At 46.8% G+C, this 14,594-nt stretch overlaps 1 protein-coding gene across 7 annotated transcripts in view; it reads right to left on the bottom strand.

The window, feature by feature from the left end:
* The window catches only part of KIF21A (kinesin family member 21A), an 863,983-nt gene that overhangs the window by 663,957 nt on the left and 185,432 nt on the right, over nt 1–14,594 (bottom strand). For all 7 annotated transcript variants that reach the window (XM_086967225.1, XM_086967228.1, XM_086967231.1 and 4 more), the window contains exon 5: nt 4,844–4,978. In XM_086967225.1, the coding sequence (XP_086823351.1) occupies nt 4,844–4,978 (135 nt within the window). The remainder of the gene's footprint in view (nt 1–4,843; nt 4,979–14,594) is intronic.

The raw sequence follows: 14,594 nt of genomic DNA, 5'->3' as shown, positions 1-14,594 counted from the left end.
TATAGGTGTCACATTTGCGAAAGTTAAAACTATTGGCATTGTAAATGACAAAGCTATTAATTTCGCTATTTTCAAATCCAACACATAAATAAAAAATGTGTCATTTACAACACCAATAGCTCAAACTTTCCTAATGCGAGACCTATTGCATTGCAAATGCTTGTTTTTAGTAAGCTGTGAAACCGACCAGTATTTTTTTTTTATACTTTGGCATTTTAAAAAAGAGGTGATAGTGCTATTTAAATGGTTAACACTTTTGTATATATATTAGCTAGCGTCAATCACATTTTCGATCTCTTGACGCAATGAGATTGGTTGGATTAGGTCTGAAGATTTCAACACTCCAAACACTGAGGAGTCAAGGGAACAGTGATGCGGATGGCGCCTAAGGCCACACTCAGTGGCGCTCAAACAGCAGCCAAGCAGGCGGACAGCGTCTCACCCACATAAGCGCCTAGGTCACACTCAGGAGTGTGATGGCCACAATAGCAGCAGGAGTACATTGAGGCAGCGTGCATCCCACGCAGGTACAGATTAACGCACATCCCCAATCCCCCATAAGCACCTCATAGCAACACTCAGAGTTTCAGTACTTCAATGGCAGTGAAAGTACAGTGAGGAGGAGGGCGTCCCATGCAGGACAAGGTTCACACACACACACACACACACACACACACACACACACACATACTTACCCACGCAAGCAACCAGGGCCCACATTCCAGGGTCTGTCTGCTCCAACAACACCCAAAGCATAGCAAAGCGGAGGGCATCCCAATCAGCTCCAGGTTTAGCCACACCACGTCTCATACACATAAACACCCAGGGCCACTCTCAGGGATTTGAATGCTTCAATGGCAGCAAAAGTACAGTGATGCCACAAGACATTTCTTTAGGGAAAACGAGACTTCGGTCAGTTCCCCTGCCATCTTGTGGGAGGCATATAAGCCAGTTCTCCGAGGACAGGCAATTGCATCCATTACCGGATAAAAACGCACAAAACATCGAGATCTTTTGGCCCTAGAACAAGACCTGCAGGCGGCAGATGCTGCTTACACCATAAATCCTACACCGGAAGTGGCCCATACCCTTAATCTCAAACAACAACAATACAGAGAACACCTCCGACAAGACATACTGGCCACTTTAGCAGCTACCAAACACAAAATTTAGGAAGCAGGGGACAAGGCGGGGAGGCTTCTGGCCTGGTTTGACAGGAGAGAAAGAGCAGCTCGAACAATAGCGCAGCTCAGAACAACTGAGGGTGATTTTACGACAGACCCGGAGGAAATAGTGGGCGCACTAGCTGACCATTTCCGAATAATATATTCTGCGCACTCTGACAGCACGGTGGGGGGGGTCGAGACTTTTTTGAGCAGCGTGGACATACCCCGCCTTGCGCCGGAGACGTCCATAAAGCTTGACGCAGACTTCACGATTGCCAAAATATTTGCGGCGGTCCAATCACTACAATCCGGAAAGGCTCTGGGCCCCAATGGGATCCCGCTGCAGCTTTACAAGGTCATGGCGGACACTCTTTGCCCCCCATTTGCTTAACATGTACAATGACTGGTTGGAACAGGGTGTGCTGCCTTGGGACCAGAGAGTAGCTGCAATTGTGGCGATTCCAAAACCAGGGAAGCCCCCAGCGGAATGTCAATCATACCGTCCCATTTCACTACTCAATGCGGAACCCAAAATATTAGCTAAGGTGATTGCTAACCGGCTGCAAGCACATTTGCCCGAGTTGATACACCCGGACCAGTCTGGCTTTATGCCGAATAGGAACACTGCACTTAATCTTCGCCGTTTGCATAGTGCGCTGGCACGTAAGCATGTCTTGACGGAACCATCGGCAGTCCTCTCCTTGGATGCCAGAATGGCTTTTGACATGGTTGACTGGAACTACCTCTTCGCAGTTCTCCCACGGCTGGGCTTCGGTCCAAGGATTTTTTGCCTGGATCCGGCTTCTCTACACGGAACCGGTGGCTTGTATTGCGGCGAACGGCCGACTCTCGGGTGCTGTGCAATTAGCGAGAGGGACTAGACAAGGATGCCCTCTGTCACCGCTTCTGTTTACCCTAATGTTAGAACCCTTGGCAATATGCCTTAGGACAACTCCTCTGCTACGCGGTATAACATGGACGGAAGGCTGGGAGGACCGAGTATCCTTATACGCGGACGATATCCTGGTGTACATGACAGATCCGACGAACGCTCTGCCGACCCTCCTCGGGATTTGTGCTGCCTTCGGAACAGTTTCGGGCTATACCATTAACTGGGCAAAGTCGGAATTGTATTTACTTAAAGGACCGGAACCCCTACTTCCCCCACACTGCCCTCTGCAAATATCTCAAGACTCATTTAAGTACCTGGGTATACACATAACTGCTGACCCTGCAGCCTTCTTCTCTAAGAATCTGGCACCCCCTTCAGACCGGCTGCGTAGAGACGTGTCGCACTGGGAATCACTGCCCCTCACGATGCTAGGCAAGGCTGCACTTTTTAAAATGATGGCATTACCCCGTTTTTTATACGCGCTTGAAAATACGCCATTTCCGGTGCCTCAGCGATACTTTCAGCAGATATCGGCACTGATATCCACACTTCTTTGGGGTAACAAGCCTGCACGCATCGCACAGACTAAACTGCACCGCGACTGGTACGATGGCGGCATAGCACTCCCTAACATACAACTCTACTACTGGGCAGCGCATCTTAAAATCATAAACCAATGGGTACATGCCCCGCACACGGACCCCGCCTACAAGGCGGATAGGGCACAGCTAGGAACAGACAGTATGTTAGCAGCCTTACATAATAAACGTAGGGCGACGAAGTTGGAGGGGCCCACAAAACACACAGTCATGATATGACATGCAGCACAGGCACACTTAGGATGGAGGGGAACCATCACAAAACTCACACCACTCTGGGACACGAAACAGCTTGGGTCACTTAGGAACACTAAAGGTTTTGCACAATGGGACAACATAGGAATCTCCCAGGTAGGCGACTTATGGGACAAGGGCACGGTCATTCCTTTTGATAAGCTGCAAAGGCAATACGATCTGTTACCTACGGAGACATTCCGTTACATACAAATCAGACATGCACTCCTCACGGTACTTCCACAGAACACCGACATACCTGAATCCTCTCCCTTGGAAGACAGATTACTAACGGATTATATACCAAAACGTGCCATTTCGTTCACGTACCGTAAGTTGAATAATAACCAATCGGACCCCACAGCAGCCTTGAAGGGAAAATGGGCGGCTGAGATTGGCGCTATGGACGAGACGGAATGGCAAATGGCGTTAGCATCACCTAGAGAGGTGGAAATCCGGACCCGATTGAGGCTTGTCCAGCTTAAAGCCTTCCATCGCGCATATCTCACTCGACACACGCTGCACAAAATAGGCAGAGCACAACATCCATTTTGCCTAAGGGGATGTAGTGGTGAGGGCTCCTTTTTTCATACGATCTGGGACTGTCCCATAATAACTGACTTCTGGCGCAAGATCCTCCGTACAGTGCCACAGACTCTAAACTATCCATATTGCCTGAGCCTCGCAGAGATCTCCTCAATGTTTGGGAACCCAATGACTTAACGAGGTGTGGGCAAATGTGGGCGACGCTCAGCATCATGGTGACTAAACGTAATGTGGCGCAGAGGTGGGGATCACCGGAATTGCCCTGATTGGAGGATTGGTGTAGGGATATGGACACTACCATGATCCCTGAAAGAACTGTGTACATTAATCGCAAATGCCTCCGAAAATGGACTAAAGTATGGACTGCTTGGAACACCTACAGGGGAGATATCTGTGACCCAATACCTGAATCTGATGACGAAAGCTCTGATGAGGAATCTGATGATGAGTATTGAGATGGGAGGGGTCATGTATGAAGGGGTCTTTTTTTTGGTAAGGGGGGGTACTTATGGTCTGTTTTGCTTGGCTTACTTGCTGCTCATGATAACTCAAACATTTATAACTGCACAATGTCTCTCCGACGTCTGTTTTCAATTTAATAAAAATAAATTTAAACAAAAAAAAAAAAGTACAGTGATGCAGAGGGCGTCCCAGAGAGGAACATTTTTAGACACAGGCCCCTCATCCACATAAGCACCCAGTGCAACACTCAGGGGTTTGAGTGCTCCAAATGCAGCAGAACTTTCTTTGGAAAGTTTAATGCAGAATCGACAAATAGCACCAAAGTTATTAAGTTAAAAAAAAAATGCCTTTCCTATGGAAACTCTGACCTAACCGTAACTTCATTGGTGCTATCATCATCAGCGTAGATGTATTAAGATAACAAACTATGGTGGTTATTGTTACTTGTGCACAATTTAGAAAGGAAACCGTGTTTCATTATGTTTCTGATATGCAAATGAACAGTACAATAAACTGCTGAATTATACAAGTGTACATCTTATTTTAATAATTTATGCAAAGTTTGGTGCACCAATGTCCTCTAGTTTCCCAGTAGGGACCTCAAGTACTTTTCAATAAGTATTTCTCGAAGTTCTGTGTTTGCCCTGTGTTTAATATCTAACACATACAGAGTGTACGGCTTTCATGAACACATTTGCGAAATCACCTTTTTTACATTTTTATCAGGGGATATCTTCAATGCCTTCCCTCAGAAGTCATTAGTAGCCTCTTAGCCCTAGAGAGCACCCTCATTTGAGTTTAGACAAAGCACTGGCCTTATCAGAAGCCGAGAGGTACTCAAAACGGATCCAGTCTTTTCAATCTTTATCTACAACAATTGAAAATCAATCATGCTTACTTTGCAAATTATGAAGAGTAAATGAATAATATGCTGAAATACATACATTGTCTAGTCTGGGGCACAACCGGGTTTGACATAAGTGGATGGTGAATATGGCATGAGACCGAGAACTCTGAACATTCATTTGGGTGCTTGCAGTGGTTCGGGATAATGCACCCAACTTCAAACACTGCATCATCTGTAAAAAGACAAAAATTTACAGGGCCAAAATGTGATATTTATTGAAAAATGTAAATTGTTATTATGTAATTTAAATAATTTAAACATCTCACAACACTAATTCATATTTAAATTAAATCGAAACACTTGCTCCATTCACATACATTTCTTACAATGGCAAAAGTGCTATATAAATTTTCTTTCCATTCCATTCCAACTGGTTTGTCAATATTGCCAAATAACTTATGATGAACAGAGGAGAACAAAATGCTTAAAATGTGCCATCTTCAAAGAGAATATACTTTTCCATTGCTAGCCCAATACAATGTGGGTTTAAAATCTACGATCTGAGATGAGGGCAGGGATTAGGGACTGTTAAATTTCCTTAAACAGCTTCAAATATCCTGCTACCCCATTGCAGAGTCTAGTGGCACATGGGCTTTATCCTACATTATTTGTACAATACATTTCTTTCTTCAGAGCTCTAGTTGTTTTTTCTATTCTAGACCTCAATTAAAATGTTAAATTCATTCCCTTAACTGTAGAATCACTGACAGCGAGACACCAGTCTTCATCTTCCATAACAGCCTCAGTGTATGTTAAATTTACTGGGAAAATTACTTAGGGCAAACAATACACTAGAAGTACATTAAACCCATAAAGACAAATAGCCTTCTTTCATTATTTATAAAATAGACAAGAAAAAAAGTTACTTACCTTCTACTCAAATTTTCCATCATGTGTTATCTTAAATAAATTGTGAATACAGAATGAACAAATTACTTACCTTCGGTAATGATCTACCTGTAAGAGACGCATATTAGTTATGGATTCCTCACCTTAGAATTACCCCCAGGCATCAGACTATATGCGGAGAACTCAGCAGTACCCCTGCGCGTCTGTAGGTAGAGTTGATCGACTCCGCGTTCATCATTGGCTTCGTGATCGCCGGAATGACGTCACGGCATCTACTTAGACGCCGCCCCTGCGCGCTGACATCAGTTCTTTACAGGGCATTCTGCGCCAGAAGCGCAGAGCCATGCGAGACACTGACCCTTTTCAGGGCCCTAGTTTTGTGCACCCGTGGAGTCCCTTACCCTAGAAGTCAGTTTTCAGAATGAGGAGGATGGGTGGGGCGGTGAGGAATCCACAACTAATATATGTCTCTTCCAGATATATATCGTAACCCAAGACTATTAGTTATGGATTCCTCACCTTAGAATAGATACCCCAGCAATACCAACCCTGGAGGTCGGTCTGCGTACTAAGTTCACACCAGAAAGTCCTGGAGAACTGAAGGTCTCTCCAGACTTGGCTGTCCAAGCAGGAAATTTTGGTGAACGTGTGCAATGAAGCAAAGTGGCTGCCTGGCAGATGTCATGAAGAAGGACACCACGTCCCAAAGTAGTACTGGCTGCTGTCGCCCTGCTGGAATGGGCGCGCAGCCCTACCAGAGGTTCCTTCTTCGCTAAGAAATAACAGATTTTGATGCAAAAAACAACCCATCGAGAGATGGTCCGTTTCTGCACGGCCTGGCATTTTTTGGCACCCACTTAGCGAACAAAGAGCTGGACATACACCCGGAATTGTTTTGTGCGATCCAGATAGAATGAAAGGGCACGTTTTGGATCCAGACGGTGGAGCCTCTCCTCCTCCTCTTAAGAAGGATGCGGGGCGGAAAGAAGGTAGGCAAAGTGATGGTCTGTCCTATGTGGAAGGAAGTAACCACTTTGGGAAGGAAACAAGGCCTAGTGCGAAGGACAATCTTATCAGGATGAACAGCCAGGAAAGGAGGTTTGGAAGAAAGGGCCTGAAGCTCACTCACCCTGCGAGCAGAGATGATGGCAACCAAAAAGGCAGTATTGAGTGTCAAAAGTCTGAGAGGACAGTTATGTAGAACCAGGTTCAAGTCCCAACGGGGCATTACAAAAGGAATAGGAGTAAACAAGTGAGTAATGCCCTTAAGGAAGCGATTTACAATAGGGTACTTGAAAAGAGACGGTTGATCTGGAAGGTGAAGAAGGCATGAATGGCTGAAAGTGTTCAGAGCAGAGACCTGCTGGGCCAAGGAAAGAATGAAGAGGAGAACCTCTGGAAGGGTGGCAGAAAGGGGATCCACAGCCTTTGCTGCACACCATGCCACAAATTTGTTCCATCTACAGGCATATACCGTTTTGGTGGAGGGACGCCTGGCTGCCAAGATAATGTTACAGACTTCGAGAGGAAGGTCGAAAGCGGTCAACTGTCGTCGCTCAATCTCCACGCAAGGAGGGGGAGGCTGGACAGGTTTGGGTGGAGGACCGTCCCCTGCTGCTGCGACAGAAGATCCTCCCGAAGGGGCAGTCTGATCAGAGGATCGATGGCCATGTGCAAGAGCTCGGGATACCAGACTCTATGTGCCCAATCCAGAGCCACAAGAACGACTTGGGCCCGGTCATGCTTGATCTTCTTCAGCACTCTGGGTAGAAGTGTTATAGGCGAAAAGGCATGTAGAATATCGCAGCTCCACTCGCGACAAAAAGAGCCACCTAGTGGGTGCCACCTTGGAAATTCCAACAAGCAGAACTGCTGACATTGCGCGTTCTCTTCGGTGCCAAACAGATCTAACCAAGGCTCTCCCCACTGCTGAAAGAGACCTTGCACCACCTCCGAGTGAAGACGCCATTATGATCCATCATGCACTGGCAGCTGAATTCATCTGCCCTGGCATTCAGGGACACTGCCAGGTGTTGAACCACCAGGGACATGCCCGGATGTTCCAGCCAAGTCCCGAGGCGGAGAGCCTCTTGACATAGGGTCCAAGACCCCACCCTGCCCTGTTTGCTACATTACCACATGGTGGTGGTGTTTTCCATGAACACCTGCACTACTCTCCCTTTCATAGAAGGAAGGAATGCTTTCAGTGCAAGACGGATCGCCCGGAGCTCCAGCAGGTTGATGTGCAGTGCCCTCCGAGATCTGGACGCAGTCCGATAGATTTCCCTGATGCTGTGCCCACTGGAACTTCAGGTTCCACTGGAGAGCCCGTATATGCCACCTGACATAGTCCACCAGCAGGATGCAGGAGGCCATGAGGCTCAGTAGCCTCAGGAGTCCTTCTGACCGAAACCCGGGATAGAGGCTGAAATAAAATCAGAATCATAGCCCGAATATCCCGGAATCGCTGCTCGGGAGGATAAGCCTGAATCTGCGCTGTGTCCAGAACCACTCCGATGAAAAGGAGCTTCTGAGAGGGAATCAGGTGTGACTTTGGCACATTGATGGTGAATCCCAGCAAATGCAGGAGGTCGGCCGTAGTCTGGAGATGAGAGACGATGGTCTGGGGGGAGCCCGCCTTCAACAGCCAGTCGTCGAGATAGGGGAATTGTGGAACCCCTGGTCTGCACAGATGAGCTGCGACCACCGCCATCACTTTCGTGAAGACCCGAGGGGCACTGGTAAGGCCAAGGGGAGCACGGTAAACTGAAAGTGCTCGTGGCCTTCCGTGAACCGTAGGTAAAACCTGTGGGCCGGCAGGACGGGGATGTGAAAATAGGCATTCTGCAAGTCCAACACTACCATCCAGTCTCCAGGGTCCAGGGCAGACAGGACCTGAGCCAATGTCAACATTTTGAACTTCTCCTTCCGGAGGAAGAGGTTGACGTTCCTGAGATCCAAGATAGGACGCAGGCCATTGTCCTTCTTGGGCACCAGTAAGTAGTAGGAATAACAACCGCTCAATGGCTCCGTCACTTCCTGGCGGAGAGGGGCCAAGTGATCCATTGACAGGCAATAGAATTGAGGTGGCATGGATGGAGGGGTAGTCTCAAAGGGGAGGGAGTAGCCCCTTTGGACTATCTGCAAAACCCACCTGTCCTACGTGATGTTGAGCCAGTTGGGAAGATGATGGTGGATCCTGCCGCACACTAGCGAATGGTGGGCCTGAAAGATCGTACTAGGAGGTCTTGGTGGCTGCTGCGGAGTAGACTGGCCTGCCCGCTAGCCCCCAGACCCACGACGGTGGGTCCCACGTCCCAGGCCGCACAGAGACTGGACATCTTGTGCAGGTCTGTGGCTTTGGGCGGAACATCTGCTTTTTGCCCCTTCCGTAGCCACGAAAGGGGCAAAAAGCAAACTGTGCGGGGCGAGAGGTAGAAGCAAGGCCCAAGGACCTGGCTGTAGCCGTAGAGTCCTTAAAACGCTCGAGCGCGTTGTCTGCTTTGTCGCCAAACAAGGGACAGCTATCTAAGGGCTTGTCCAAAAGTGTAGTTTCGACATCACCCGAAAAGCTAGTGGACCTCAGCCAGGCATAGCGTCTCATGGCTACCAACGTTGAAATCGTCCTGCCCAGCGTGTCAGCGGAGTCCAGTTCACATTGTATGTCGAACTTGGCTGCATCTCTCCCTTCGGCAACTGCACGAGAGAGCAAGGCCCGGACCTCCTCCAGGCACTGTGGCATCACCTGCGCGACGGGGTCCCACACAGAATGGGAGTAACGGCCCAAGAGACATGCAGTGTTCACTGACCGCAGTCCTAAGCTGGAGAAAGAAAACATTTTTTTCCCAAGATGGTCCAGCTTCTTGGATTCACTATCAGGTGGAGTGGTAGGGAATGCGGCCTTGGAAGTTAAGGCTTAGACCACCAAGCTCTTGGGGGTCAGTGTTGGGAGTGGAAAACTGGGTTGCCCGGGGTCGGGCGGTGGCATCGGGCAACCATCTTATCCACAGGGGCCCCTGTGTTAGTCTTCGACCAAGTGCCCAAAAGGATGTCCGTGAGGGCCTCATTGAACGGCAGCAGGAGCTACGAAGAGGCTGCAGCCAGTTGAAGTACCTCAGTCAGGAGGTTAGTCCAGACTGCCATTAAAGGAAGCGCTAAGTCCTCAGCCATTTTACGCAACACCACTGTGTATGATGCACCCTCCTCCATAGCCACGGTAGGGGGAGATAGCATGCCTAGGTCTGGAGAGATGTCCAGACCAGTGGCCTCACCAAACTCCTCCCTCCAGTCCGGTTCTTCTAACTGGTCTGCCAGAGGGTGCACAGACCCCTCCCAGTCCTCCTCACCCTTCTCTGATAGCCACTCAGGGTGACAGGGAACACCAGGGGAGAACAGGGGTACAAAAGTACCGACTGCGCCGGTACCGACGTCGGTCGACCCGGTCTGACTCCGTGTCCACATCGAGTGGGACACCAGGGTTGACATCGGTTGGGGACACGACTGGCGTGGGGGGGCGGAGGTGTCACCAATGGATTTGGCTGACGAGGAGGTATTGTTAGGTGAACCGGCACCAATCCGGATCCAGGGCTGGATCCCTGGAGGCCCTACAGCGCCGAAGCAGCTGGCATTGAAGGCCTAGAACCCCCAGCCAAATCTGCGGGGCCCGAAGGCGCACCGGCGGAGTCGTGCTGTCCGAAGATGGAGCGGAGGGTTTCGTAACAGCTACAAAGTTGGGCAGGGGTCGCTCTGACTCCCGGGAAGGGAGGGAATGCTGGAGTCGACCCAACAGGGTCTGAGGGCAAAGTGAGCGACTACCTTCCACATCCCGCGTCGCTTCAGCCGACAGACGGGGAGAACGCAAAGAGTGATGGTGCTTCTCTAGAAGCTTTCGGGACCGCTCCCACAAAGACTTCAGGGCCATGGCCCAGCAGTCAGAGCATGACTTTGGGTTGTGGTCCCGATCCAGGCACAAGATGGGGGTCAGTCACCGACACCAGTTTGTGGCAGGAGCCACAAAGCTTGAGGCCGGTCCGCCGAGATGACATCCCTGTGCACCAGGAGTCGGATGACTCGAAAAGATGTTGACAAAAGTTGAAAAAAGAGAGTCACGATGTCAACGACGAACGCGGAGTCGACCAACGCCACCAACCGACATGCAGGGGTACTGCTGAAGAAAAATTCTCTGGATCCAGTCTAACGCCTGGGGGTAATTCGAAGGTGAGAAACCATAACTAATAGTCTCTTTCAGATATGTCAAAGTGCAGCTGGGGTCATAGAACACTTTTTAATAGACAGAAATAACTGTTCCAATTAAAAAAAGGAAATTCTTTTTGCAAAGATATTTTCTACTTTCATCTTGTTATACAGCACAAACATGTAAGAAAAATAAAACATACTTAATTGTAACAATCATTTTGGAGCTTGTAGTTGTTTGACATGTTCTAGTCATCTATTTTGTGGAGTGAACAATGTTAGTTGTTTTTCCTCTAAAAAAGTGGTTTAGTATAAGGTAGAAAGGGAAGATATGAAGCATTCAGGCAAACCATAATTAGCATGCTGATAATGTAGATATAAGTGTAGATAGAGGTTATACTACTTGTTTTAGGATTGGGCAATATAAGATGCTTTAGGGTTGTCGAATATTCATCTTGGGTTATATCAGGCTTCTCCAAAAAGAAGCTTTCTAGCTACCTGTAAGTAGCTCTCCTATGTGAAGCCAAGCATACTAAATTAGAAGCTTTTGCTTGGCTGAAATAACATATGTATACCAAAACTGAAAGCATGAATTTGAGGAAGAAAATGTGTGAATCTTCACAACTCATGAGCTGATGTTTACAAAAAAATGGTTGAATTTCGAAAATATATTTAAAGCCGATTTTTGAGTGATAAAAATCAAATCGCGTTGAGGAGACTTATTGTTAGTATTATTAACTTGGTTCTAGGGGCAATGCAGCTATTGCTGTTATGTATTCTCTATGTAGAGACATTCCACATTGACAAAGAATTGTTACATCACTGCAAGCAACTGTGCCTGAAGCACTGAAATGATCATTGCTGGTAAACTCTTGCCTGGTGTGATAACTGTAACAACGCTAATAATATTAGTAGCTCGGGAGGATTTTTATTGAGCATTAGTAGCCCTTACTGCAGAAAAGGTTGGAGACCTCTGTTTTAAATTATGGCTTCTGAGATTACAATAATAATTTTCATCATATTCATACACACGATTTGTATACTGATTATACATAGCCAATCATTATAAACACAACTAAGGAGTGTCTCTACTGCTTTTGGGAATCAGGGCAGGGGTCCATGCAACTGCAATAACTCCTCATACTCTATGGCAGAGTTACTTGACTCATAACACTAAATCTAGTTGAGCCTAATGTATTATAGAGAAGCGTGATAGGCATCTATCCAGCTTCCTTTTGTCCAAAGAGGAGGCAATAAACAAATTAACCTTGGAGCTAAGGACATTTTTCTGTGTGTATTTCTCGATTTGTGGGATGGGGGGTGGGGGTGGACGGGGGGTCATAACAATCATTTTTTATATTGGCCATGTTCTGCTGCTGATTACATGCTGAAGCAGTACCATGTTCCTGAAGCTGTGTCTTGCACACACGATTGGAAGACATTTGGAGTACCATTTTAGCTATGGTTTGTCTTACTTGGGCGTCTTGTCGAGCACCAATGTCCAAACAGTAGGGCTTAGTAAATATGTGGTTAGTTGTCTCAATCAACAAGGGCGCTGAGATGTATCTTGGTCCAGTACACGTCGTCCCTAATCTTAAAATATATCAAACATCTGGTGTGCTGTATCGCTCTATCTTCGAGCACTTCTCTATGAGGACGGCATCCTCCTCTTTAACCACAGGAAGCTTGACCTTTGTTGGTCTGCTATTTGTTGGATGATCACGTTATGCAGTTGTGTCTTTGGGCAGGGATGGTCTGACTTGGTATAGTTTCAAAATTGAGTCATTGTAGTCATCTCAAGAGTTGTCTTCCTCATCCATTGGCAGTGGGTTGTCATATGGTTCTGACTGACTTGAGATGGGTCCTGGTACGAGTCTGTGTGTTGAGACTGAGCTGAGGCTATGGACTATGCAGGTGGCGGTGCAGATTCGCTTGGTTTGTTCCTCCTGGTTATAGGGTAAGCAGAAGGCTCTTCTGAGACAGCTTCGTTGAAAGGAAGGCATTGTTTCATGGCATGTGGTGAGCCAATTTTAGGAGCCCCAGAGACTGTGTCTATATAAAGTCTCAGCAGCTGCATGTGGTTGCTCATCTTTCTCGTTCTTAAAAGGGGGCTCACTCGGAGTACAGACCAAGGTTGGCTTCAAAATCTGCTTTGGAGTTGATTTTGATTCTGAGGCCAGCTGAGTGTGCTCTCAAAGCTTAGGCAGCGCGTCTCAGAATCTAGGCTCCGCCTCTGGAGGACAAGGTATCTCCAGCTCCAAAGGTGCTTTCGAAGGGATTTTGGAACAGTGGGTGGCAGAGACTGTTGGGGCCTTTTTGAGTGAGGTTCGGGCTCTTCAACACTGTTTCTTTCTCAGAGCCAAAGCTTCATTTGAGAACAAACCCTGGAGAGAAGATACTTTGAGTGTGGTGTTTGTGAAACCCTATGCATGGGCTTTGTCCTGGGTGTGGTTTCAATGAGGGCCTTGGATAAGGATGGTCTCCAAAGTCAGTCGTGCAAGGAGACATATTCTGGTCTCTGCATCCCCTGTATCTTCTTTTGTTTTTGGTGCCATGTCTAGACAGTGGCTTCGTCATATATTATGCCCATTGTCTATTCCTTCAATGCCATACAATCTTTTTGCATTAGAAGGATTTTCTAGGCAGACTAGTCACTGTCCCTCAGGAGGCAGAAAAGACCAAATAATTTCTATACAGCAAGGGTAGATAGAGGAATAGAAACCAGACAAAAAAGGAATACCTTTTTTCTCCCACTTTTCCTTTTCCTTCCTACACTTTCTACATCCTGCACCCCAGTTATTTTGCTTTCTGGAGCCAATGTATACAGTTCTAAATTCGCACAGGGTGCTGTACTAGTTGTATGCTTTTTGAAACTCAATAAAGAAATGGGATGCAAAGAAAAGAAAACGGAATATCTTGAGAACAGGTGTAAATGTAGGGAAGAAAATATTAAAAGAAGCAAAGACATTTTCTTTTTACTTTTGAGTAATGTGAAATGGCAGGAGACAACCAAAACGGCTTAGCAATTCTTTTAATCAAAAGCAAGAGCATTATGCATAAAAGCAAGCCAAACACAGCTGCCTTACTATTGTGGAAAAAAGGATGGCTATTTGTGGCAAAACAACGAAACATTAGTTTGAGAACTTTAGCAATGAAATATAGAGGGGGAGAATACCCTAATTCGTCAGATTTAGGAAAGAATACACTGACTGAACCTTCAACACTTATGGTACATCAGAAAAGAGGTTGCACAATTTGAATAAAACAAAATAATCTCCCAAATGTCACTTTTAGATCTTTGGACCTGAAGAGTAGAATTGTACAGATATTTGGAGCGTCTAAGATAGACCGCAGCTTTCAGCACTCCTTTATCAAGAGGGAAGACTCTGATGTAGCTTTTCTATTGGGCAGTTTCTTAAACATACATTAGAAAATATCCTAATTGGTCTTTTAAATGAATACCTGTAGACGGAATGTACTTGAACGATCCAACCCCCTGAAAGATGGCTTGCCATGGACTGGTGAGTATACTGGTCAGTCATACCTTATCTGTGCCCATTGCCCCACTCTTCAGGAAATACTGCTATTTAATACAGTATTTTGAAATCAGCCACCTTAGAATGTAGGCTAAACATACCCTAGTCCCACACTGCAATAGTGAGGTATGGCGAAATGTGGGAAGCAGCAGTTTATGCAAATAATTATTTGCACAAAAAGACAAATAGTTATGTGCTTAAGGGGTTGGT

This window comes from Lissotriton vulgaris, chromosome 1_1, assembly GCF_964263255.1.
Source record: "Lissotriton vulgaris chromosome 1_1, aLisVul1.2, whole genome shotgun sequence".
NCBI lineage: Eukaryota > Metazoa > Chordata > Amphibia > Caudata > Salamandridae > Lissotriton > Lissotriton vulgaris.
Note: the sequence above shows the minus strand (reverse complement) of the source record. Positions and strands in the feature narration are given on the sequence as shown.